This window comes from Haplochromis burtoni, unplaced genomic scaffold, assembly GCF_018398535.1.
Source record: "Haplochromis burtoni strain Fernald_Lab_line unplaced genomic scaffold, NCSU_Asbu1 Contig_112, whole genome shotgun sequence".
Lineage (NCBI taxonomy): Eukaryota > Metazoa > Chordata > Actinopteri > Cichliformes > Cichlidae > Haplochromis > Haplochromis burtoni.
In genome coordinates this window covers 151,258-179,017 of record NW_024582473.1, presented here as the reverse complement: position 1 = coordinate 179,017, position 27,760 = coordinate 151,258, and the positions used below count along the sequence as shown (strand labels likewise).

The 27,760-nt window shown below is 41.8% G+C and overlaps 1 protein-coding gene across 3 annotated transcripts; it reads right to left on the bottom strand.

Annotated features, from left to right (window-relative positions):
* Positions 1-328: 328 nt before the first annotated feature.
* hipk3a (homeodomain interacting protein kinase 3a) lies at positions 329-27,760 on the bottom strand. Of its 3 annotated transcripts, none has more exons than XM_005928352.3 (18): positions 27,384-27,760; positions 22,869-23,905; positions 22,473-22,664; positions 22,176-22,357; positions 10,438-10,561; positions 8,474-8,593; positions 7,835-7,921; positions 7,504-7,688; positions 7,195-7,357; positions 6,721-6,847; positions 6,486-6,580; positions 6,134-6,288; positions 5,765-5,926; positions 5,308-5,676; positions 4,980-5,141; positions 4,578-4,852; positions 3,217-3,365; positions 329-2,125 (listed from the first exon to the last, which is right to left on the bottom strand). In XM_005928352.3, the coding sequence occupies exons 2-18, from the start codon at positions 23,901-23,903 to the stop codon at positions 1,595-1,597; spliced, it is 4,113 nt and encodes a 1,370-aa protein (XP_005928414.1). In that variant the 5' UTR covers positions 23,904-23,905; positions 27,384-27,760; the 3' UTR covers positions 329-1,594. The 3 variants fall into 3 exon arrangements, with proteins under 3 accessions (XP_005928414.1, XP_005928415.1, XP_042079395.1); XM_005928353.3 differs by having other exon boundaries at positions 6,721-6,844; XM_042223461.1 differs by lacking the exon at positions 27,384-27,760 and adding an exon at positions 25,540-27,377.

Below are 27,760 nucleotides of genomic sequence, written 5' to 3'. Positions count from 1 at the left end.
AATAATAATAATAATAATAAAACCTCAACCGAAACACTCAAAATAGAGATCTCACAATATATTCCAATGTTGACAACCGCAACAAGTATGCTGGAGGTGAAAAAGAGAGAAATATCGTCGACCATGCTTCAGTAATTATTAAAAACAAACAGTCTTTGGTGCTGATTGGAGTAAGATACCAGCTGATATGACGGGTAAAGACACAGCTCTACTACACGGTGGGGGGAAAAGAAAGTCGAAAAACACTAGAAACACACAAATCAAGGCTATGCATCCACCCTGAAGGAATGTATCAAAACTGACAACAGGCTTCAATACATGGACCAAAAAAAAAAAAAAAAGGTTTGCCTCACATGAATAATTTCAAACGATTATAACTCTAATACTCGATAGCCCAGCACTGATACTGTAAGTTGATAGGTTATTTCAAACACTGAAAAGCAGTTTAAAGTAAAAACATAAAAATTCATGTTTTTTTTAAAGTCTATGCCACTCCCAAAATCTAGAACGTAAAATGCATTAATGCAAGTCTAGCCTAAATGCCAAATAATAAAAACACAGCAACCCAGAGTCTATCTAGATTGTATTGCAGTTACAGTAAACAGTGACAATACTGTTGTGAATTAAGTATTATAGTGAATAGAAAACGATTATCAAAATATCAAATCACTCTTTATGTACATAAAAAGCTCATTCAGTCAAAGCCCTATGTGTGCAGCCTCTAGCTAAAAGAAATCCATACTCTGACTTAGAAAGCACACCCAAGTCCAACGTTTGCCAATATTATAACATAAAAACAAGGATTAACCTCATATGTATCCAATAAGCCCATCTTATTTAAACTCTGTAGGTTAAGTGCTGCAAGACTATTTAAATGTACAATCTACTGTATAAGCTCCTGAAGTAACGTCAGAGACACTCGTTTTAAGGCACTAAGAGAGGGCAGCAGTACAGTCTGCCCGAAACAAAGAGGGGGTGGGGGGCTATCAGCGGTCGTCGATACACACTGGGATGGCTTAACAAACACAATCTGACCGGCTTGTACATGCTACAAGGCAATAAGGATAAAGGGGGAGAGAGGCTGGGCCGCCTGACAGCAACAACTACTGATTTCCAGCCGTGAATTAGATCATACTCTCTGAAAAACAACCACTGATGGGAGGTAACATGCAAAGGACACATTCTTAATTAAAATTTCCTTATTGTCATATGAATTCATTCACTCCCGTTGTGCTCTCTTTAAAGCTTTGCGGTTCTAATCTATTATTACTTCTGTTAGTCGATTTCACGGAGAGTCTTTCAGAGCTCAAGATGCTCCGACAATCAAAACATAATCAAGGAATTGGGATTACAGGCTGGGAATTTCTTTGTCCTCCGAACTTTAACGTCATCTTCGGCATTGTTACTTTTTTTCTTACTCTGTCCGCTATGATACGTTGTTTTCCATCGTCCCATCTTCTTCTTGCTCATCTTCATCATTACATGCGTCCATTTTGTGCTCTGCTGCTAGCTCTTCCGGCCCAGGTTGATGCCCCTGTCCACTTCCCGTGGCCCTTCCTGACCAGAAGGTACTGCTGTGGCCCCGCCCTGCTCCTCAGATATAAGAGAACTGGGGGTGGTGGCTGAGCTTGGTGGGGCTCAGAGGGAAGCCTGTGTAGGCGGCTGGGGAGGCCATGTAAGGGTGAGGAGGGGGCGGTGGAGGAGGGAAGGGAGGCTTGAACTGGTGGGGGTGGGCGGCGTATCCAGGCTGGTGGTGCGGGTGGATGGTTGGGGAAGGGAGGAGCCTGTGAGGGTGGGGAGCGGGGTGTCCAGGGTGGTGAGGGTGGGCGCTGATGCTCAGGGTCACCTGGTGAACTATAGCGCCTCCTTGGGGGTGGGAAAGACCGTAGCCATGCTGGAGGAGAGGGGGAGGAGGTGGGCGAGAAGGCAGGATGGGGTGGGGATGGTGGGCGGTGGTGAGTGGGCCGCTGGGAGGGTAGGACAGCAGAGTGTGGGGGGCGGCTGAGGTGTGTGTGGGGCTGAAGGTGTGTGTGTGGACAGTAGGGGGAATGTAGGCGTGCGGCCGCAGAGGCCCATAGTTGCCGTTCCATTCTTTGCTGCTCTGGTTTGAAGCGTACGGCTGCACCTGAGGGAGAGGACAGACAAAGAAGACTCATTTAACACCAGGCGCAACTCACACAGGAGCAGTCTGAGACCTCTGATATATGCGCATGCTCTTCTCTCTCAGAGTAAGACCAGAACACTGACATTACTCGTGTCTGTTGCTGTGAACATGAGCTCATAGATACACAGCCTAACGCTGTTGCGTTTTCCACTCCACTAAAAAAAAAACAAAAAAAACCAAAAAACTCTTGTTTTACTTTCAACTGGCAGCAACAAAAAACAATATTAGAGATTACTGATTTAGCTTTTTGATTCACAGGTGAACTCTGGGTGATATCTGGACATGTTGGAAACCATTACTGGCCTGAACGCACTAGCAGGCAGTCAACTGGCTCAACAAGTTTTTTTTTGCTGGTCCTAAGCCACTGGTTAAGTCATTTCATGAACAGAGATTGGAAGAGCTCAGAAAAGGGAAACAAAAACTTTCAGCACCTCTGTAAGTAATCCATCGCAGACAAAGTGTATAAACAGCACATTGTCTTTCCATGTAATCTATGCTGTGAACCATTTCTTGGCTGAAAGCAGAAACTTTCAAGTTTTTGCCAGTACGCGACCACACACACACACACACACACGCAAGCTTCAGAGATGCAGATTATGTTACCGCCACTCAGAAACAGCAGTTTCCTGGTAAACAGTGGCAGCATAAAAGACAGATTCTTGAGTATAAACATACAGCTGACTGCACAAGCTGACAATATCTGAATCAGTATATGCCATTAATCCTTGGGGTGGGTTGTTTAACTTTGTAACATGCACTCGATTCAAATCGGGAAGAAAAATGAAATTTACAATTGACTTAGTAGTCGATTAAAATCTGCCTCACTATTACTTTGAAAGTTCACTGGCTTCTTACAAGTTAGTCCTGATCCCTGGTTTTCCCTTCCAGCTGTTCACTGTTGTTACAGTCAGCCTCATAGACAAACACACAGTACCACATACAGAGTGTGGGAAACACAGTCCTCCTGGAATGATCTCCTCTAAGTAGAAGCAAACCTTAGTTCAAACCTGTTAACGGCCTATATATTAACAAGAGAAAGGACACAAACTGACCTGTCCAAAGCCCAGAGGGTGCTGCTGCCCAGTCACCTTTTGCTGTCGGGACAGCAGGGGGGCAGATGGGAGGAGGGGGATGGAGGAGGGAGTGCTCTGTTGTCCTACGAAGCTGCATCGCCCTTTGGACCGGGACCAGGACTCTAAGACTGGAAGAGACAGAAGACACATTATTCAAACAAAAGCATATACAAAACCAAAAATAGACTCCGGGTTTAGTCTGTGTGACTAAAAAGTAACAGCAACAACCACAATGACTTCAAACAAGAATGCACACCAGAGTGACAGTAGGTTTACTCTGTTTAAAGAACATGAAACTTTTGGCATCTCAAAATGTGACTATTACTAATTTAAGTTAACATGACATATTTTAACCTGTCATGACTCAAAATGTTAAAAAAAAACAACCCAAAAAAACCAAAAACCACCCAAACAAACAAACAAAAAAAAAGCCTTACTCCTGAATATATGTAAACAGCTGGGAATCTTCACATACAACACAGAACCATTAAACAGATAAGAAAATCCATAAAATCAGGCAAAGGGGGGAAAAATACAATGGACACTCAGAAAATGGCATCTGAGCAAAGTTGATCCTCAGACTCTGATCTGTATCAGTTTTAAACTCACTGCACAATTAACACATTTATAATACAGAATTATATTCTGGGTATAGAAACTGATCTCACGTCAGTGTCTTAGGATAACTTTTGCTGCACAGCAAGAACCAACGGCAAAAACTCAAGCTCTGGTCCAGTACCAAACCAAATGCATCCTCCTTTCCCCCTCCGTACGTAGGATCCAACAGAGTATCCTGTCCTGTCTTTATGTAAACCTTTAGAAACTACTGTAATATAATGTGGATCACTGATGGAAGACTATGCAGATTTAAAGAAGAAAAACTTTTGAGGAACATTTCAACTCAAATGGAGGGAAAGCCATAACAGAGGCAATGTTAGCATTGCCTACAATGGATGCATCTTTTGAGGTCTTAGACTAGAAGAAAGTCTTCTGCTGTTGTCTCTTGATCACCTGTTAAAGCCTCTATGACCCACTAGGGGGCGGTAAGCCCCTACTGCTTCCAAATGACCTGTAAAGCAAACACCACCAAAGCACAGGTGACAGACCACACAACTGGGCCAAAAACTTGACCACCCCCACCCCACCACCACCACCACTATTTCAGGTGGGCTGTTTAAAAACTCCACTTTTATACACTTTTTAAAGAAAAACAAAAACAGCGCAAAGCTCACTGTACGTGTAACAAAAACAAACAAAAAGATACAATAAAACAAAAACAACCTCAGATTATAATTCTACTCATAGACAAACTTTGCATTGAAGAATCAGTTTTCACTGACCGTTTCTCTGGACACGCTCCTCTATCCCCTGAGTGTTGTTATTCTGCACTCTCATTGGTGGAACTACCATTGTCCTGATGCCACGTGGGCTCCTGCCCTGCACAGTAGGCGAAGGTAGTGGCGCTACTACGGCAGCCAAAGACGGGTGGTTGTTGTGGTTACTGTTGTCAAGGTAACGATAGGAATTGTTGCCGCGAGGGGAAGTCGACGTGTCGGATGAGGGGGAGCCTTCCACTGTGTCACAGCCGCTCTCGTGACCATCATCCTCAGACATGCTGAACAGGAGGGGAGGGACAAACAAACATAAAGAAGATTCAAGCAACCGCTACTTAAAAGTGTTTTCAGTGTTTTTCTGTTGAGCAACTTTTTTTTTTTAAGTTACTGAAGGATGTAAACTGCTACCTGTTGGCTCTCTTGCATGGTGAGACTGAAGGGCTGGACTGAAGAGAGTTGGAGGCAAACGAACTGGTGCTGAGGCTGCTGTCGGGGCTGCTCAGTGAGCACACTCTCTCCATAGACAAACTGGTGTTTCCGCAAGCCTCACACACACACTTCTCTTTGCACCTGAGGAGACGTTTTTAGATTTTTTTTTTAGTCTGAAACAGCTGAATTTAGAGGTAGTCTCGTGTATAATGCAGGGACTTTCACAGAATGTTGTACGTGAAGCTGACATGTTTTCCCTCATAAGCAGGGTGAGCTTGAACGAGTTCATTTTCCTGATTATACTCACTCATTCAGACGGCACCTCAGTGGTTGCTCCTCCCCACCCTCATCCTCTGCATCTGTCAGATCACTGCGGATGCTGATAACGCTGGGCGTGGGGCTCCCGTCAGTGTCGGCCATCAGAACCGCCACATCTCGCTGCCTGAGCAAGTCCGACTCTCTATTAGCGTTCGTCGCCACCTCTTTGAAGCAGCTCACTTCCTCCTCTGCATCATCATCATCCTCATCTGTGTTTTGAACTTCTGGTTGCCTGGTTTCCACTAAAGGCACCTCCCTTTGAGGCTGCTCCCTTCCTGCCACTGCCTGCTCAACAGCATCAGCCATTTTGGGGGTCCGACATCCAGTGATGTGGACGTTGCTGGAGTGAGACAGGTTCCTTTAAACAGAATTATTTCATAAATGTTTAATATATCAGTGACAGAGAATTTAAAATCCAAAGACGTGCACAAGGAGCAGAAGCCAACCTGTTGTGACTGTGCCTGTTCCTTTTATTGGTTGGCTGTGGCCACACAACGTGAGCTATGCCGATGTTGATCGGCTGATGGGCCGAGAGGGCTGGCATCTGATTAGTCAGAAGAGGTTGTTTGATCACTGCGTTATAGTGGCTGTTGTGTGGACGCACTTTCCTGTTACAGATTTTAAGAGTAAAGGGTGAAAGAGAAACATGAAGCTCCATATTTTGGGTAAAAGCATAAAGAGAATAGAAAACATGCTGTGACATAATAAGAAAAACAGATGCACACATGCCAATAAAGAATTTGACAGAAAAATGTTGACCAGTGCAAGTCTTGCAAGCAGGGACTTTCCCCAGACTTTAAGTCTTTGTGACTCACCCCCAGTCGCTGATTCGCTGAGGTCCAGCTGTGGTGTCCTTGGTTAGGGAGGATGGTGGTGGTGGTGGTGGGTGAGAGGGAGGAGGCCCTACTGGAGTCATCTGCTGCCAGGCTGCTGGGACAAGGAGCTGCTGCCCCCGGTTAGACCAGGCCTGCTACAGGGACAAAGGAGTCAAATCATAGATGTTATGTAATCTTCTTTTGATCTCCATTGGCGTCAGAAGTGGTTTTTGAGGAACTTTTACTCAGTGACGCATCAGCAGTAGGGCGACGGGAGCTGAGAGTTACTCAGGGTGTGTCTGCCACTGCTTCTTTAACAGTTCAACTTATTGTTTGCATGTACAGAGCTTACCTGAGCTATTACACCAGGCCTCACAGGTAAGGGTTGTATAGGAGGTGCCTGAGTTGCCATGGGGACAGAATAACCTGCTGGCTGATTAAGGTTGCCTTAAAAAACAGAAAAATTAAATTAAATTAAACTGTTACACAATAACTAAATTTTATGCCATTTTGGTAAAGTTACTTCTCAGAAAGTATAAAATGAATGTTGTGTAACTGCCAAAAGAAGCTATGAACAGTCGATATACCTTGCATGGTTGGAGGACAAAGAAGGAGGGCAGGTGGGAATGAGTCACTGCACCCAAACTGACCATTTCCGGTTGTCAGAGCTATCCCCGGATGCAACACTGATGGAGCCGACTGGGTGATAGCCTGCTTCAGGTACGTGTACACAGAGGCAACGGCAGAGCAGAGAGCAGTGAGTGATAGACAGAAATCAGGTGAGACGGTAGAGGAGAAGAGAGGAAATGAAAAGGAGCGGTGACAAAGAGACACAACAAATGTTAGCCACGAAAAGAAGATAACGACAGCGGTGCCAGTGAAGTCAATGTGACAGAAATATTTAATCCAGTTTACTACAGTGATGCATTACAGCAACTTCAGGTCAACATTAAAGAATATGCCGACAGAAACAATATGTTAATTAATTGTACATGTTTAGAGGCATTTATGCACTTGCTGTGCTGAATGACAGACTAAACCTATTCCTAGCACATTCTCACCTGAGTGTGGATTGGTATGTTGCTGTAGCCCAGGAGGCCAGAGGAGGCAGTGGGAGCTAGAGGTGGCCTTGAGAAATGAATGGTGTTCTGGTTGAGAGCGTCAAAAACTGCATTGCTGGACCGAGTGTGGCACATGTCCATGATGCGGAAAGATGACTGCACACTGGTAAGGGTGACAAGGGAAGCTGTATGTGGTTCACGAGTACATACTGTATTTTTACCATGCCAGTGTGCTCTAAGTTAGACAGGAGAAAGGAAGCACACAGGAATGTGAAAATCAAAACATCTTGTGAGCTGTCGTAGCCTTACTGGTTGCTGTGAGGGTAGTCCAGAAGATGAGTCATAGTGAGGAAGGGGTGACTGAGGACACTGGTGGGAACAGTCCTGTCCTCGGCATCGATCAACAGCATGCTCTTAAGCAGAGACACAAACTCCCGCCTGTCTGCCTTCTCTGCTTGCATGTCAGCGTTATCAGGACTCAGCACCAAGTTCACCTAATTGACAGAGCAAGTCACAGCCACAAACTTAGGTTTAAATATATATTTTGTGAAGGTAAGACTTGTATTGTATGGTAAGGTGTTTTATTTGTGTCTGGTGTGGTTTGAAACCGATCCAAGTGATTTGGCTTATAAAGACTCACGTGGGCTATGTCATCCAGACAGCTGAAGATGTACTTTCTGGCCTCTTTGGATTTAAGTCCTGTCTCTTTCTCATGCTCCTCTGTTGTCTGGAGGATGAACAGGAACATGAAGATAAATATTTCAGACACATAAATGTAATATGTTAAGACTTTTGTATAAGCAGGGGTTTGCATCTCTGTGTTTTGGAAATTATTACTGGATTTGTTTCAGAGATGAGGGATGAAAGGTTAGCAGGGAGAGCAAACTATACACGTCAGCATGCAAATCTGGACGCACAACTTGTTCCAACTGAGTTTTGCTGGAAAGTACACGTACAGATAAACACTCGGCTTACATTCATTTAAACTGTATTTAAAGTCAGCTCAGCAGGTAGTCTAAACACAGTTTCACATTTCCTTCGGCTTTCCTCCAGGTTTGCCGGCTTTGTTCTGTTTGGAAAAGATCATGCAGCTGTTTCCTATTGGGAATGTACTGCCACTTCTTATTTTTCCCTGACTGCAAGGATCTTTCACTTGACTTTTTTCTAAAATTTTAATGAACAATTACTGACTTTTAATGACGTGTAGTTGGCAGGAAGAGGCAGACATTGTGTTTGTGTCATATATGTGTCTATTTTTGTAGGATCTGATTGCACATACTTTTAGTCTCCACGATGCATAGGGAGAATCTGATTCTTTGGAGAAGAAACGAGAAGTCTTGGTCCCCTTGTTGAGCAGCTGCTCGGGAGGCAGGCCTTGAGTCTGAGAGATGTACCGGATCTGAGCGGTGCAAGAAAGCAGACAGGACGCAGTGAGGAAGAGGCAGAGGAAGGGAGAGGAAGAAAATAACAGGAAAGTCACAATCAGTCACAACAACTTACATAATCACTGCATAAAACCACACCAACATGAGCATCATGAATGTAATGAATTTTACCCAGTTTCTATATTAGTTTAAATCAGCTGATGCACTCTGCTTGTGTAAATATGTATATGACTATTCTTTAAAAAGAACATAAGGTAGACTGAAACACTTTCTCCAACATGTACCCCATAGTGCATGTTGGAGAAACCATTTTATTAATAACAATCTTCACCCACAAAATGTAATCAAAGGCTCAAATGTTAAGTGACAGATTGATATGTTCTCAGTCCATGTGTAAGCAAGGATGCCCACCTTTTACCCTTTCCCCCTCTCACTAACAAGTCCAAACTTTTTGTAGTTGACTGCAAGAAATAACAAAGTGTAACACAGCTGAATCATGTAATTTCACAATGTTTTTATTGGGATGTGTAGGCCTCTATCTGATGTTTATTTAATGAGCATGAAAATCCATTTCTATTTATCAGCCCGTGCTTAATTTTACTAATTTGTGAGACATTTTAAAATGCCACTGAAGGTGGGATTACCTTCACAGTGTGATAACACAGAAGTAAACCATCTTGCCCAGATGTAGGCTGTCTTTTACCAAGATTGGTTGAGCTGACCCCCCAGGCTTGATTAAACATCTTAAATACTACGATACTCCAGAAATTCCATGAAAAACACAAATCCTACAGTAACAATTTTACAGTGTGTATGTGTGTACATGTCATGTCTACGGCCTAGAACAAATACACTGACTTGCCAGAGAGCACTGGACTGAGAACCTGCTGATGGTGCACTGAACGCCAACCACACTGTCTATGTGTGCACAAGTGTGTGTTACGTGTGCACGTGTGAGTGTGCGCACTTGTCTACCATCAGGCTTATGTTTATAAATACATTTTGCTGTGTAGAGTGGAACTGCAGTGAGCCTTGGCATAGGACAGCATGCTTTTGGGGACTCGATGTGCACGCGTGAGTGTGTGTCCTGGCATGGCCCTGTGATACACAGCTGTCAAAGCTCAGCGGATGACTGATGACAGTTCAAAGCATTAGCTGCTTCTAGATGAACAAGGACCTCCAAAAACACTGAGGAACACACAATAAAGCAGGGACGATTCTTTAAAAAAACAAAACAAAAAAGCAACTACGTTTGATTATTTGATGTTTGAAATTCATGTCAAAACACACAACGGTGTCCAACTTTTTTCCCTTCAAATTTCTAAACTCATGATGGCCTTCAATCTGGACCTCCATGAATTGACTATGGTCAAATGCTGGATAATCCTGCACTAGTCTGTGAATGTGTTATGGGCCTGTTCCCATGCTCCCTCTCCCTTGCCGGGGGACTCCATTTAGGGTCCCTGTTGTATAGTTTAGATTGCCCAATCCTGTGGGAAGATAATCACACACTGCCAGGAACAATTTCCTGATTCACTTAGTCCAGATTAGTATTAGGTGGATTTCATCAAGGATTTGTTGGACCACAGTCATAAAGCAGGAGAGAGATTGGGAAGCAACAACAAATGAAGGTTTAACTGTGTAATAAAAATACTATCGTTAGGCTCCTGGGAAAACACAGCCAAGAATGAATTATACACACTAAATTTATTTTCTGCAAAAATGAGGTTAAATTTTATTTTCTCCACCTTATTCCGCCTTCATTTATGAAAGGTCTCCCTCTTCAGGCTTTCTGTCCTTGAGAGTGTGCATGTGTGTGCGCGCGTTTGTGTGCGTGTGTGCGGGAGGGCAAAGTCACCTGGTCGTACTCCAGTGCTCCAGGGTAGAGAGGCCAACCCAAGAAGAGCTCAGCTATCACACATCCCAGCGACCACATGTCTATGGCCTCACAAAATGGCAGGCCCAAAATAATCTCTGGAGCCCTGCGGAGAGAAAAGAGAAAGAAAAGGTTACGCCTGGGAGTTGTTCACCAAGTATAATCACAAACAGGTCATACTGACACAACCCAGAGAACAACAAAATAAGTATGGATTGACAAGAGTGAAAAGGCTGGGACCGCTGCAGCTTTTGTTGGATGGAGCTCAAAAGAGGTTGAACAGGAATGTTTATGAGAACAAAAAGGTAAAACAGCTCAGCAGACACCAAGAATACACCCAGGGCATTAAAGACAGCCCAGGGACTAGTGGATGAGAAACTTGCACTTCTGGACTTATCTGTTTAGTTGCATAATTAACCGTTACATTTAGAACACAATGAACTTTTCTGAAACTAAGACCATTGTGGCAATGTGGGAAGACAGAACCATGAAAACCATTCAAGAAAAACAGATTATTGTAAGAACTTGGCGCATAATTGTTATTTGTTTGGAACAATTTTCTGGTATTTCAGCAAAAAGATCTTATGGCTGGTACCCATTTTTAGCATCATTGATGACCAGAGATGGGCAGTAACGCGTTACGTGTTACTGTAATCCGATTACTTTTTTCAAGTAACGAGTAAAGTAAGGGATTACTATTGCAAAAACGGTAATTAGATTACCGTTACTTTCCCGTAGGAACGCTGCATTACTGCGTTACTAAAACCGTGATTTTTTGCGAGAATGTCTCATGACAGTGACGTTAGCAAGTGCGACGTTTGTGACAACAGCTGTGTGCAGATCAACAATGGATCATAATCAAGTGCGGGAGAGAGTATGAGCGTGCAGCGTTTAAAGCGTGGAAGTACTGAGCTTACTTTGAGTTTGATTCCATAAAAAGTGACAAAAACATTAGCGTCCATTAGCATTGTGCGTGGGAAGAAAACTTCTTTTTACAGCGAAAAAAACCCCCCTAAACTTCCAAGCAAGCACCGAGTGCGCTATGACGTAATGGGAAACTCACAGAGAAACTCACGGATTCTTCCACTGACCGCTGCGGCACACCTGCACCAGGATAAACCTCCGCCTACCCCACTCCTGCTTTACAGGTGAAAATAGAGCAAAAGGACCGCTAGTCTTTGACTTTATTTATTTTCTGCTGTGTTTTACTTGCATCTATTTGAAAGACTGAGTGTAAACACAAAAAATATTTTATTTTATGTGCTGGAATGTGTAGAAAATAGGTTTAAATATTAAACAAATTTCTTCCAGTCAGAGAGTGTTGCATATAATTAAATGTTTGCTTGATGCATAAAGTTAAAATATTAAAACTAATAAAACAAGTTTTAAAAAGAGACTTTTCCATTTGATTACATTTGTATGATGGATTATGTAGAAAAAGTAGAATTGGGCTGAAAGATCTATCGCTTTATTACCTATTCAGGTTGTAAATCGTGTTTTTAAAAAGTAACTAAGTACCTAAGTAATTAATTACTTTTGAAAATAAGTAATCAGTAAAGTAACGGGATTACTTTTTTGGGGAAGTAATCAGTAATTAGTTACTGATTACTTTTTTCAAGTAACTTGAACAACATTGTTGATGACAGAACTGACCCATAGAATACAAGGACAGAAGCTGATTTTCCCTGGCATGTTTAACTAAGACATGGTTAAAAACTTTGTTTCAACAATGAATCTTTCTGTATTATACATAAGGAACATTATGAATACCACCATGCTGCCTGGCATATGACTGTCAAAAACGAACCAGTTACCATGTTGTCAGCAGGATATTCTAAGAACTTAAACCAAATACTACATCCATATGAAGTGCATTCATTCCGGCAACAAAAGAACTAAATCTCTTTCAAAGAATGGACTTTGCCACTTGCGCAATTTACTGGGACTCGTAATCTTGCAGTAGTTTCTTGAGCCGGTGGATGAAAACAATGCTCTATCAGGCCTGGACACAGCAGCTGAGAAACACTGCTGCAAACAGCAACCACTGCTGTGACGACCACAGGGAAAATGACTGTTACCAAGCAACAACTGGACGCAGGACGATAATGTAACCGCATTACTGGGTGATAAATGGGGCCATCAGTCATCGCACTGTGTGTACATGTCTGTGAAAGTGTCTGCTTGTGTGTAGACACACAAACGCATATGTCAAGTTCATTTTTACAGAGCCCAGGCTTTCTGCCCTCCTTGGCTTGCAGGAAATTACACTTTGCCATTTCCCATTGCTCATTCAGGAGGAAGAAGTTCAGTTATGCAACACCAAAAAGAGCCTTGGGGTAGATGGCCTCAAACATTTACAGAACAGTCCTGTAGCAGGGACTAAGACGGTGATTGTGGGTTTCCTTGTTCTAAACATTCTTGAAGTGGTTGATTTTATCTGACAAACCAAAAACCAACCATTTTTCAAACAAACAGAAAGGCTAATAAAATACTTTTAAAATCGTTATTAAAATAATGAATTAAAAAAATGATTCATACTTATTAAAACAACAAATAAAAATAGATACATAATGTCCCTTGTTGAGAAACTGCAGTCATAAAATAAGACAATGCTGCTGGAGATTACAACCAGTGTATTATTCTGATGTAGGAAGAGGAAACAGTGGTTCTTGTTTTAACTGTCATCACACCCATGTGCTTCTGCTGTTTCCTTAAAGTCAAGAACAGATCACACGGCAGCAACTCAATGCATTTGGACACGTACACACAGTCAAGTTTAAACTGAGCACCAGAAAGGGGAAGAAAGCAGAGTTTAGTGACACTGAACGTAGCAGTGTCCCACAGCTGGTCTACTGGGATTTCCCCCAACACAGCCATCTCTAAGTTCTACAGAGAATGGTCTGAGAAGGACAAAGTACCCAAAAAATGCTTTGTTAATACCAACAGAGAAAAACTTCCAGACGGTTTCATGCTGATAGGAAGACAACAGTAACTTAAATAATCACTTGTGAAAATGTTGAATCAGATGGGCTACAATTTGTATGAACTCACCAAAAACATTGCTTTGTCTCCTGAAATCTTAATTTTTGCTGCAACAGCTGCACAAGCAACATGAGAGTGTGGTGCCATCCTGCTTTGTATCAACAGGTCAGTCCAGTGGTGGTGTAATGCTGAGGAGGTTATTTTCTTAGCACACTTTGGGCCCTTTAGTACCAACTGAGCATGTGCAAATGTGTAAATGTCTACTTGGGTATTGTTGGAAACTATGTCAACAACATAACCATCTTCTGATGGCTACTTCCAGCAGGATAATATGCCACGTCACACAGTTCAAATTGGTTTCTTGAACATAACAATGAGTTCACTGTACTCTAATGGCATCCACAGTCACCAGATCTCAATCCAATAGAGCACCTTTGGGATGTGGCGGAACAGGAGGTTCTCATTATAAATGTGCAACAGACAAATCGTCACCAACAACAGCTTGTTCAAACCATGCCACAAAAAAACAAAACAAAAACAAAAAAAACTAAATCAAGGCAGTCCTGAAGGTAAAAGGGCATCTGTAAAGGTACCAGTAAGTAACTGAAAAGCCTTCGGTGACTGCGTCTATTCTTAGCTGCTATTAAATCTAGAGTCAGTAGTAATGATTTACAGTAATTATAAACTACCCAAGTGTTGATGCTTAAATGGTATGGTAAATGGGAAAGACTCCACTACACCTGAAAGTGATTCCTCGAGGCTGACATTTTGAAACGGAAGAGTCAATCTCTCTAGTTTAGACAGTACAGCCCATGTTGGTAAGCTTCAACTGCACTTAAAATTTAGTCAGTATTAAGACCACTCATTCTGTCACTTTATCTAAGGAAGATACAAGATGCTATTCTCCACCAACTACACAAGCAAAAACTCAGTTCAGCTGTGCATTACAGGCCTATAGCAAAAATAAACAGTCCACATGCATATGGTCAAGGGAGAGATGGAGACACACAAAAATAAACCTGAAGAGAGGAGTGTGTATGTGCGCATGCATGTGTTGTTGTTGCCCCCCAGAGCAATAGCGGCAGCCTTCCAGATCTATAAAAGCTCATCACACAACACACAGCTGACACTCCCGCACACACACGCACACACCCACAGGTGTTTGGCAGGCAAACCAGGTTCCAGAACTAACTAGTCTCACTAGAGAGCAGCAGCTACGACACGAATAAACAGTGCATACAGTATGGCAACACACTGCTGCGGTGTTCAGAGAACAGAAATAACTATGGACACACACACACACACACTCTCTCTCTCTCTCTGGACACGTGTTTAATTGATGTTGATGTGATGGGACTTGGTACAGGACACGTGAACCCTGTGCTTGAACAAACTGCAAGCAGAGCTGATTCATCATGATTACATATCAAACAACGGCAGCATCTCATGTTGCAGGAAACACGTCAACCAGAGCAGCAACATTTGAAGCATGTCTTTGCTTTCTGTTGCATTTTCAAAATGTTTGTAACAATTCCTTAAGACTAACTGATCTTTGCTTCTAATTTGTAAAAAACCCCCCAAACAAACAAACTTGTAAGTAATATGAAGGCGACTCAATGAGTTCTCAGGCCACACCTTTACAAACATGGATGCATGCCTGTCATTCATTTGTGACAACAACTAACACATGCTAACAGATTTTTGCTACTTCCTCCTTCCATCAAGCATCTACGAGGCCATATTTGTGATACATGCACACGCACACTTAAGGCCATACTACTCACACAGTTGCTTTATCCTACCTAGTGACAATATGTACACAATTTCTGCACAAATGTGTGGATTGGTGGGGAGGAAATTACCCGACGCTGGTCAGATCTTGGACTAAAAAAAAAAAAGTTGGCTCAAACAAAACTGACAATGAGGTGATCTGTGGCCAATAGGGCTGCCACAAACGATTATTTTGATAGTCGACTAGTCACCGATTATTTATGCGGTTAGTGGAGTAGTCAGATCATCATCCACTGGACGTAAAACTACAGCTTATTGCACCAGCAGCATCTGCTCTTATATAACTATCATTAGCTTACAGCTTTAAGCTTTTAAGGTGCTAACTAAAAATAAAGACAAGATGATAGTTTATTCAATTTTAATGAAATTTGCAGATTGTTTCGGTGGAGTTTAATAAACGCGCTCTCTTGCTATCTAAAATATAACCAGACACTGGTGTAATTCTCGCACTTCTCAACTTCTGATTAATAAGCTGTTCTGCTTTGACGTTTATCAGCTTGTAAAGAGCCACCGGAATAAAGATTTATAACTAATAACTTTAATCTCAGCCAAACCGATTTACTCAGAACAAATAAAAACTAAAAAAAAGCCCAACAAAACATTTTTAAGTTATCTAAGTGACTCATATATATGTTTAACCCGAGTCAGCGAAAGACGTCGCGGTGGGTTTGAAAACAATATTGCCGGGAGTCGGTGCGTTCTCACGGCGCTAGTACCTACCCTCGAGCTAGCTCGAGCTATGGGTAACAGACGCCTCGAAAACGTCGGACTTTTGCAAATATGGGATTCTTGATAAACCGAGCAGATATTTGATGTTTACACAGCTACATTTCTCGCCTGAAAATATGTTAAACAGTTTATTTTGTGACCCAGAAAGAATATAGAGAGTAATATTAACCCTTGGGCGTTCCTCGTCAAAAAAGTTACCCTTTTGGGTAACTTTGGATTTTTGATTTTCAATATATCAGTCATTTTAAAGACTAGTTGCATGAAACTGACTTATGATGTGCATTTTAGGATTAAACCTTCTTCGGGGTTTAACGGCAGCTGGCATCCTTGTACATGCAGTGCTGCCATCTTCTGTTTCAGTCCGTTATTACACTCTTAAATCCTGCTACTTATTCCTGCATCTTTTGGGATCTTACAAAGCTTCAAACGACGCGTCGACTATTAAATCAGTCGTCGGCGATTTTGATAGTCGACGTAATCGTGACTAGTCGACAAATCGTGGCAGCCCTAGTGGCCAATCCAGTACACTGTGTACTACACCAAATGTCAGCAGCACAGAGGTTGCTAGAGGGAAAGCTAATGCAGTGTAAAATAAGCAAATGAGCAAAGTGACAGCAGCTTTGAGGCGTTTCACTTTAGCTACACCAAGTTTTTATTTGTATTTTGTAGGAGTTTTTTAAACTGCAGCCAAATAAGTTGACATGACTGACTGGTACTCGACATAAGCAGATATCATCAGCCATGGTAATGGTGTGGTGACTTTATGGCAGACTACATTACAGGATTAGTAAGGAGGAACAACTAACAAATAAAAAGACAATTATATTATTTAGTCATCCAGATCAGCCTCAGATATATTGAATATCGTCTCAATGGCAGCTACTTGACATTTATTCACCTGTTCACATGATTACATTTCACTGCTTTGTAGAATGTAACCACTATCATTGTTTTACTTCATTAGCATTAAACACCACAATAATTTTCACTTAGATTTTGTTTATTATCTACACAAACTGCATTTGTATGCGGCTGATTATTATAACATTCACACTAACACAGTAGCCAGTGTTTATAATAATATCAATAGCCATAACAACAAAACTGATCTTATTAGCTCATTAGAAATATAGTGTAACAGTTTAATTGTGTTTAAGTGTAGCTCTGGACACACCAGTTTCAGATTTTTGTACAAACAGCTGCTTCACCACACAGTAGCATAAATAATCCATCTGGAGTCCCCAGAAAAATCAATAAGCTTGCCACACAGACACACAGCTACGCAGATTAGGTGTGTGTACTATCATATCATATAATACAATACAGGTGTACAATTTTACGTGATAAAAAACTGACATATCACGAAATCAGTGTTATAGAGATGCCATGTGTTTACATTCCCTAGTATCCACAGAATGTGATAAGCCCAGGCATGTCAAAACGATGATTTAATACTGAAAAAGGCAGCTACTTAGACAACCTCTAACAAAGCACAGTACGTTGCAAAATATGCAAGAAAGCCGTTACTGCTAAAGGAAGACACAACAAATTAGTTTCAACAAAGACTAGAGATGCTGGCACCTGGTGATGCGAAACCCAAAAGTAAAGAAATCACTTAAAGCATTGCTGGAGTTGGCAGTCCATATAACAGGAAGTGGAAATGGTGGACGGAAATGACTGGTTATGTGGTGGCAAAGGCAGGGCTTTAAGCAGCTAGTTAAAAATCCCACCTCAAGATTCCCAGGTACAAAATGTTTTTTTAGGTTCAGTTTTATTATGTACAACATTGAGCAAGCTGCATATGAGCTACAAAGTTAAGTTAGTTACTTAACTGTAACTAAGTCAGTTAAGTACGTTTGTTTTTATTTCTATAGCATCATAAGTATCATCACAAAATTCCTTCAAATATCTTAATACAACTTTGAGTCTATGCTACACAACCCTAACGCAGATGTGTGTACACATAAGCACATACACACAAAAACAAGCGCACAAGGGTGAAAAAGGGGTCAGTATATAAAAAGAAAAGTGCAGGTAAATTAGGAACCAGCAAACAAGAGACAGGGAATGCATTTAATGTTTTATCATTTACATACACTTAATGTGAGTATCATATATTATTCACTCAAAGTACAAGAAACGTATCATGGAATCAGGTATGGACTTCACTGGCAGGTTTCCCTCCAGACTAAATGTCAGTTAGGAAACATGATACCAAACATGGTTACAACTGATTTCCACAGTTTTACTTCCACAGAGAACGGCAAATAAAAAAAACCCAACAACAACAACAACAAAAAAGTCATCTTCTAGCCCTACTTTGTGAAACTGTGCCAACGTGGGTGAGGCAACAACTTAACTCAACATATGGGTACTGCATTTTGAAAAGAAGCTCAAGATCTGCCTAGGACTCTGTCAAATTAGACCTCGACAAAGACACATCTGAATATCTACATGTACAAGATGTACGACACTAGGCGCCAAAGTAAAACATCACTTCAGTGGCAAAGACATCACACCTAGCTTAAGGAAGGCTGCACACCCTGCCCCGATCTGCAACTGTGTTAAGATGATAGCCGTCTTTACTTCTACCTGAGCTGCTTAGCTGAATTATTCACATAGCCCAATGCTCCATTTTCACTGTGGGAGGTGGTTTTACGTCAACAACCCCCACAGCACAGAACAGTCACCTCACCAGGCCCTGCTGTGTCATGCTACTATGGCAACATCACATAAGCACATGATGAGCACAAAGGTTTCAGCTACAACTTTCTAGTTACAGAGCAAGGCTTAGGGGAAATCAATAAAGTTCAAGTTCATACCATCACCCTCTCAACTCAAGCACGGTGCTCACTACCAGATAAACCCAAACTATGTTGACATATTGCGCCTTTGACGCCGACAGTGAAAGATGAAATAAAATGTACACACTCACAAATTATGTAAAATGGATGTGATAATCTTTATAAGAATATAATTTCCAATTCTATAAAGTCTATCCAAATTGAATGCATATTCCTTTACAGGCTTTTGAACATGCAAACAGGAGGATCAAAAAACCCAACCTTTAATTACTGGACATGCTACCACTTGAACCACAGATTACCCAGTGAGTCATAAGTTTTTGTTTAATTACCAACGCAATTAGCAGCAGCATCCAAAAGGAAGTTCAACGTAAATTTACACAAACATTGCTATTAACGGCCCAATATAATATCTCAAATCACAATAATAATCTTATTACATAAGCTAGTCACAAAAGGCCCTAACTTTACATTTAAGCAAATGTACTTATACAAGCAGTTATGGCTATGCTATTTGTCTGCCCTCACTTTGACATTAGGTGATATGTGAATGCCTTGAAACTAAGTTCTTTTCAGTGAGTGTCTAATGTGATTTATGGTCAGTGCTCTCAAGACTAGAACTAGACAAAACACCAATCTGTTCATTTTTTTTGTGGATAAATATAGACTCTTTGTCATGCCAGTAAACACCAGGAACAAAACATTCATACTGGGCCTCATTAAAATGACCTCAGTTTTACTGCCATTTTTGGGGTTTCTTTGTGTTTTAAAAATCTGAATTCTCATCAAAGCCACACTGTTGGCAATGCCATTATCCATGGTGCTGGAAAATCCAGGGAAAACCCAAAAACATTAAGCAAAAAATAGAAAAAAGAAAAATCCACCCAACCACTGTGGTGAGGCTGTATCTATTAAGAGCTTCGCTATGGTAACAATACAGCACAGGCATTATGTAACATGAGCATGGGAGATGATACACTATATCCTTCAAACCACTCTCCACATAACCTCACTTACAAACAACGTAACACTCGCACAGAGTGAGCTGACTCATTGAACTGGGTCTTGTATAACAGCAATAAGAAGCAACAGCTACTTTCATCTGCTCCACTATTAACACGTATAGGAAACAAAATGCACTGCAAAATATTATTATGACATCTCAGTTTGAATACAGACAATTCCCCCAACCAAGCTTACATACATGCTTACCAGTGCACACTGCACGTGCAGTACCAGCTATCATCATGGCTAAGCCAACTCCTCCTCACACAAACCCACAATGGAAAGCAGGTGGGATATACAGCAAGAAAAGAAAGCCATGAAGTACTGGTTTATTTAAAAATAAGACTTCTGTGTCTGGAGTCAGCATATTCTTTCAGCCATACACCACCAGCTAAGATAAAGGTCAAGTTAAAAGGTACAAATCTCAACATACAAACGTTGAATACTCAGCAAAGCCCCTCTGTGACATTCATGTGGCATTTTTGTCAGGCATGTTAGGGCACATTTTATATCCAGGCTCAACAGCTGTTCTATAGACAGGGGCACCACATAGGAACACACCCAGACACACACAGGAATGTCTGAATGTTTTTTCCTGGATCTAAATGTGGGTTTTCACATACCACATTCTTCACTGGCCTGAGTGACCTCTCTGAAATCCACCAGCAGCCCATTTTAACTGCACTATGATCTCACTTTTGCTGCTTCAAGACGAAACACACACACACACTCACACTCTCCACAGTTAAACAGGTCAAATGAGGAGCAAATCATTTATGTTATGTAACAGCTGTAGCTCCACACTAAACCTCAGCTCTGGTAGAGGAGGGGGCTGGGGAGTGGCTAGATTTCTCTAAAATAGAGAAGTTGCACAAAGCTATTGGTGGAATGTTTGTGCTCTAAGGCACATTTACACAAGTTTCTTCACCTCAGGAAACCCAGACTTATGTATCCCCATTTCAACACCACTACCAGAAACGCTTTTGAAATAACTGATAATGTGCTACGTTCCTTACAGGGCAATAAAATCAGAACTGCAGAGAGTGTACTGTTGGGTGTGTGTGCTCCATTAGCTGCTGGCATACCTCTTATCCCAGCAGCCTCTGAAGAATTGCACAATGAAGAGTTTGCAACAGTTCACCCGACCCAAATGACCTGCTTGTTGAAACTTGCTAGCCGGAGCTGTGATGAATAAAATTGCCAGCGTTCTGTCCCGTGATTAGCAAAAAGCAAATACTTTTGCTTTGGAAGCAAGCTTGGATATCATTATACGTGTCACAAACAAGCCTACGAGTCCACAATGAGACGGCTATATACCAAAGAGAGACAAGGTTGTTTTTTTAGTCGACCTTGTGGTCTACTTTGTTTTTAAGTACAGAAAGTCCTAAATTTATTGTGTCATAATGGGAGCATATAAGCTTACAGCTTAACAATTTAATTAAGTTCTACATTTCAGTTCAACAATGCGTCCTGAGGTTGGGAAAGCTGTTTCATAAGCACGTTCTTGCTTTCACAGAGGCCAGAAAGACTAGCCAAATTTTTCATGACGCTGTTCCTCATATAAACATTTCAGTTCCTCTGCACATTATGCAAGATCAGCCAAGTTAAGGGCGTGATGCACTGAGAACTACTCAGATGTACATCCAGGCATGTACATAAAAAATGCATACAAATACAGAAGGGGGAAAAAACAGCTCCCAAGACATGTCAATGAACTCCCAATGAGAGTGTGCAGGTTGGTACAGACCACGTCATATTACATAACAGAAAAGGCCTAAACACACAATGCTCAGGCAAGACCTCACTAAGCCCTGTGAGAAACAGGGAGAAACACACAAACAACCATTACCCATGGGAATAAGTCAAATCACTGTGCTAGCATGTTATGAAGACAAATACCATGACATTTCACCTCGCGACATATCTGATCTTCCTAAAAATATTCTACCATGTGAAGCTTATTCTGAACACTTTGTACTACTGGAAACCAGCTGGGTTCAGTCTGATGCATGCACTGATTGGTTTTTTAAACATATTTAGGGGCCTTTTTGACAAATGTGAGTCCTATTCAAATTTTTTAAAAGCCCATAATTACAGTAAAACTAAAACTTTAATTGTCACATTACAGGAAATAAAAATGTTTACCATAAACATTTATCTCAAAATTAAACATCATGCTTCTCTTATGATATGGTAACTGATAATGCTGCATTAAAACTACAGGGAGTAGTGAAGGCTGCATTCTGATCTACAATAACAAAGCAAGTTTACACAGCAAATTATTTTAGAACAGCTTCAAAATGTCTTTCAAAGTATGAACAGGAATGCCTATCATATCACGCCACACCCACTGGTGAATGACTCCCATGAGTCTTGATGAATGATTCAGAATTGAGTGAAAGCACTCACCTGTAGTATCTGGACTGCAGATAAGTGGAGCAGACAGCCTTAGAGACATGGCTGGCTGAGCCAAAATCAATGACTTTGACTCTGTAGGGCTGTCTGGAGGGGTCAACCAGCATGATGTTCTCTGGCTTCAGGTCAGCGTGAATCAAACCCAAAGACTTGAGCTTCTTTAGGGCTGTTGCCACCTGCAGGAATTAACACAAATACAAAATATGATTCAAAATGGTGCTCTGCATTTTTTTAGCCCATTAAAAACTAGGTGTTCCAGCTCTAAAAGCAGAAAAGAAAAGTTTGTTTTACCTGTTGCAGAATAGGCCTGATGATTTTGAGTGGCAGTGGGCTGAACTTGTTCTGTTTAAGAAAGTCATACAGATTTTGCTCCAACATCTCAAACACCAGGCAGGTGTGGCTGCGGTGCTGGAAGCACTCCAAAGCACGCACCACATTGTGCTCCTCTGCATTCTCACTGCTCAACCGTGCCAATATCTCAACCTGGAACAAAAGGAAATAACATAGGCTCAGACTACCAGCTGTTAAAAGATTATGGGAGAGAGAGAAAAAAAAAGCCAAATTGAACCGTTTCTGCTGTTCGGTTTTGGTGTGATGCTGCAACAAAACTGTGGGCATGCACAGAGTAACACAGCAGCAGATTTCAGCTAACACACTAACAACAGACAGTATTTCACAGTTCCTCACCTCAATCTGTCCCTGACGTGCATAAGACGGATGGTTCTTCAGTATTTTAACAGCTACCACTTCACTCGTTCCCCTCTTCCAACACTTTACCACCTGGCCAAAGGTGCCACGACCCAGAAACTCCAAAACCTCGTAGCTGTTCTTCTGGGAACACAGAACCTCATGCTGAACTAACTGGTAGTCACCATCTCCTGACCCAGCTCTAGTCACTGTAGCTCCAGCCACTGCCTCGTTACTGCCATTTGGCCTGATTTCAGTTCCATCCACCCTGATTCCAATGTCTGTCACACCTTCAACCCTGTTGTGTTGAGCAGGCATCCCTCCACCTCCTAATCTGACAGTATCTGCAAAGTTCCCAGTGTTGGTTTGCAACATGGCCACCGGAGGAGGAAGTGAAGGCAGAGCAGATACCTCCTCCACTATCTGCATGGTTCCGACACAGTTGTTTCCCTGCAGTTGTTCTCCACTTTCACCTGTCTTCTTTTCACATTTCTGGATGGCAGCTGTGTCTAAAAGTTTGGTGTATCCTCCTGGCCTCGGTACTCTTCTGTTTCTACCACCGTCCTCTTGCGTTCTGATACAGGCCCTACTCAGCAGCCCACAGTCCAGGCCTCCTCCTGCTGGAGTACCACCACTGTCCCTATAAAGCCTCACTTCCTGTGGGCCTCTGCCTCTGCTCTGGCAAAGAGACTGCTGATCCTGGGTCCGAGTTGGACCTTCTCCTAGGTTCTCTTCACTCTGTATTCCTGCAGTCTGCAATGCCCACAGCCCCCCTTCTCCGAGCTGTATTCCTGCGTGCAGTCTCCCTGAATCAGCCCCGACTGAGGATGGGACAACGTTGTTGGGATATGCAATACCGTAGTTGACTCCGATCACATAGGTTTTGGGTGGTGGTCGGTGCTGAAAGGCTCTGCTGGTGTTATTACTGCGGTGGGCTTCACCTATATGTCTGCTGGTACCACTACTGCTGGTTCCTAAGGCACTTGTTTGAGCTGAGTGCATCTGTGATGGGTAGACCAAGACTTGTGAGGCCATACCTAAAGAACAGAAACACAAGCCACATTAATCATTTAAAGCATGGCAAAACAAACTCACACCAAAATGCTACATTCAAAAAAAGTAAAGAGTAAAGAGTAGAACCAAAGTTTTTTCTTCTCCTTCACCATTCTCTCGAGCCAAGATTTTATACAAAAAAACAAAAAATACCAAAGGACACCAGAACAAATACACATTAACTCATCATTTCACCATTACAGGAAAGGGGAACTGGCCTCCTGAAATGAGAGACGGGGGAAGCCCGCTGCATCTCTGGCCTGTCTCTGCATGCTATACTCAAGGGTCAGTTTCACACAAGCAGAACCACACTGCAAGCAGTACTGGAGGGGAAAATAATCCACCATAAAGGCACGATGAGTTATCAACCAGTGACATTTTACAAATATGGCAATGATACTGAAGTAACAGTGCTTATTTAGATTAGCATCAAAACCAAAATCAGAAGTAACACCATCTGTAAGAGAGGACGCTGAACTGTAGTAGCTTCTGCTTTACTTTATGCCTTTGCACTGCTGTAGTCCAAATGATCTAACAACGATTCTTTGATTAAGGCACACCTCACTCCCAAATCCTAGAAGCATATTATACCAAAACATGCATTCAAGCAACTTACACAATCTTCATGTCAAGCACTCACTTTTCTATTCAGTGCTTTCTACTTTAGGTAGTTGTCTATTACTGATGTTCATGTATTAATGGAAACATTTGTTCAGCATACAATGTGATCTATGCTGTAAAAATGTAAGAGTTCACGTTTCTAAAGTCAGAACACTGTGGTAGCACACCAGGCGTATACTAGCTAAAGTGTGATAACATGGTTAGAAACCAATGTGACACAGTGTGGGGGTCATGATAACTGTGTATTGATAGTATTAAAGTATTAAATATTCATGTCATGCCTATAGCACAAATAGGCTATCTCAAACTGTTTTTATGCTTTGGTAGAGTTACAGTTAGACTCATCACCTCCATCCACTCGGATTTCAATTTTAATTTCCCAAAAAAAATGACAACAAACACATTCAGTTATAGAGCCGCCTAAAAGAATACTGACTTTTTTTCTTAAAGATTTTGTACAGATATCTTTTTTGGTGTGTTTCTTTTTTACCAAAATAATTGTGGAGTGAAAATTTAATACTGTGATAGCCCTGGAGCACAATCTACAATGTTTATTAATGTTAGATGCTTTGTTGAGTTGGATTACATGCTTTAAATCACAAATAACACTGACGTTATAGACCAAGGTTTAGGCCAGTTTTCTCAGCTGACAGTTCAAATCAAATTCAAATTAGATGTAGGCCTATTCAAACAACATGGATGTGTACTCAATGTTCACAAAAAGACAGAAAGGTAGTATAATTTTATGGAAATCTAAAGCATAAATTTCACTGATGGTTTTTATTGGGTAACTGAATTTATAAGAGATGGGGTATGGGCAGGAGGCTTTTTTGGGGGGAAAAAAACTTTCAGCAAAGTGTAATTCAAGTTGTCTTGATAGGATTAGGACTGTTCCATGACCACTGGGCTCTGACCAGCCAGTATCAGGTTTCTTTTAGACTAGATCAGGTGAGCAAGGACTAACTGGTGGAGAAGTGGAATAAGAAGAGGGTCTCACCACACTGAGTGGGGTTGAAATCAACCAGGTAAGACTACTGTGGCTTGATCCGTTTTTATATCTGAAAACAAACAGCAATCTTTTAATTAATCCTTTATTTTCTCTTCCAAACTGAAAAAGTACCTAATGCCCCCAAAGCTGAACAAGGACTTTTGTTAACCCTTAAACTCTTTTAAGTGAGCAATGTCCATCTGTCCCACAAAATAGTTAAATCATTGACTAGAGTGGACATATTAGGCCGAATTATTAATTATTCAGACCTTAATGAAGCACTGCTGGCATTACTCACATCTCCCTGGAAGTTAGGAATATACAAACAAAGGAAACTGATTATGCAGCCAAAGAACAAACATGCTTGATTTAGTTTTACACCAAATAGGATATGATTAGAGAACAGTGTTAGCCATTGTGTAACATACATATTTTAACATCCCATTGTCTAATGCTACACACTACTATAAAATATTTGCCTTCATTTATTCTTTTCCTGCAACTTTCCTTTCATTGCAGCAAGTCTGTACACCGCGATAACAGGCATAGGCAAAGGCTGCAGCCATACTTCCTGAATGCCCGTGTTTGGCTGGGTTACATTGGGACTCAGGTGATTCCAGTTTGACGCTCATGAAGCCGGCTGCGTTAAGCACAAAATTTCATTCCAAGTGCCAATGCAGGTTGAGACAAGCAGAGGGGTGTGCCTCAAAGTCAACATTAAAATAAAACACACCTCTTATTACCAGCAGGGCTGATGTGTTTCACTAGACAAACTGCTGATGGACAGTAACACTTGCAACCACACTTTTCTCTCTCAATATAGATCTGTATTCAGACTCTGGTTAACAACAATATTACTCAGAGCAGAAATGAGCTGGCAAATAGCTGTGGAGTGTGGCTGTAATTAAAATTCTTGCTGACATCATTGTAGTCTAAAACCAAACCCATATTTTTCCACTGCCTCCCTCACCGCTACCTTTCTTCATTCAACAACTACAGCAGCAAATTTAGCAAACACTAAAAATAATCTGATGGTGCTACAGGAAAAAAAAAGGCGACACCACCATATGGCTGATGCCAACATCTCCACCTTCCTACGCTTGCCAATATGTCATTCCAGTCTCTGGGGGCCACCGACACTGCCAGTGCTGCTCTGCCTTCTCACTGCCAGGCTTAGGTAGCCTGATATCCCCACAGGATGACGAGACCCAAGCCTGAAATAGAGAGCCACGACACACACAAGTGTTTGCGTGTTTGTATGTGCTCACGGGTCCAGCTAGCGTCCTTTTACAACACCCCACAGTTTGTTACTGATCAATCTAGAGAGGTATGTTAGCACACGGGGAGGGTGATGTGTGCCTGAGGCTGTGTGTGTGTACGTGTTTGGGGGATGGGCAACACCAGCCGAGACACCTGTTGGAACTTATAAACTGACAGGCAGCAAAGTAATTTACTCAAACTCACTCAAAAATACAAGTGCGAACTTTTACAGGTGTTATATCTTTACTAAGGGACAAAAATGTGTCAAATAAAGTCGTTTTTTCGTACATAACTTTTTCAAGTTAGCATAAGTTAACAAAATGCATAGCTAAAGTTACTTAAAAATGAACACACATGAAAGGGCACACTAAAACCACACACCTGAATAGCTACCGTGTGCCCTAGCTCTAATTAAGCACGTTTTTATCGCCAACAGTTTCCAGCTACAGGGGACAAATCGAAGTTAGCCGCAGTTAGCAAACAAGCTAGCCATGAGCGAAGTACTGTCAACGTTAAAGGGACATATGAAACAAACACCAGCGCAGCACACAAAGTCCATTTGACGCCCAGCCTTGCCAGATAAGGTGACATACCTTCAACAAAGCCAGTAAATCGTATCGCCCAGGGTGTGAAAGAGCTGGCTAGCAACGAGGACCCGCACCACAGTCGATTCCTGCAACGGTGCTGCTCCTGCTGCTGCTGCCATCTTGTTCAACGACGAGGACACACCGAGCGACTTTTCGCACATTTGAAGCACTAAATAACGCAAATAACTATCTATTACGAGAGCCCGACGTGACCCATGGTTTCCACAGCCGTCTCGGGTTGCGCCCAACGTCACTCTTGTGCCTGCTTAGGACAAGGAATCCGTGTTTCTAAACTTTTGCATGTTAATACGCCTCGTCCCCCACGGAGATAGCTGCTGGCGGGCGGCTAGCTGTTGCTGCTGGTTCGGTAGCTTGTTGCTTCT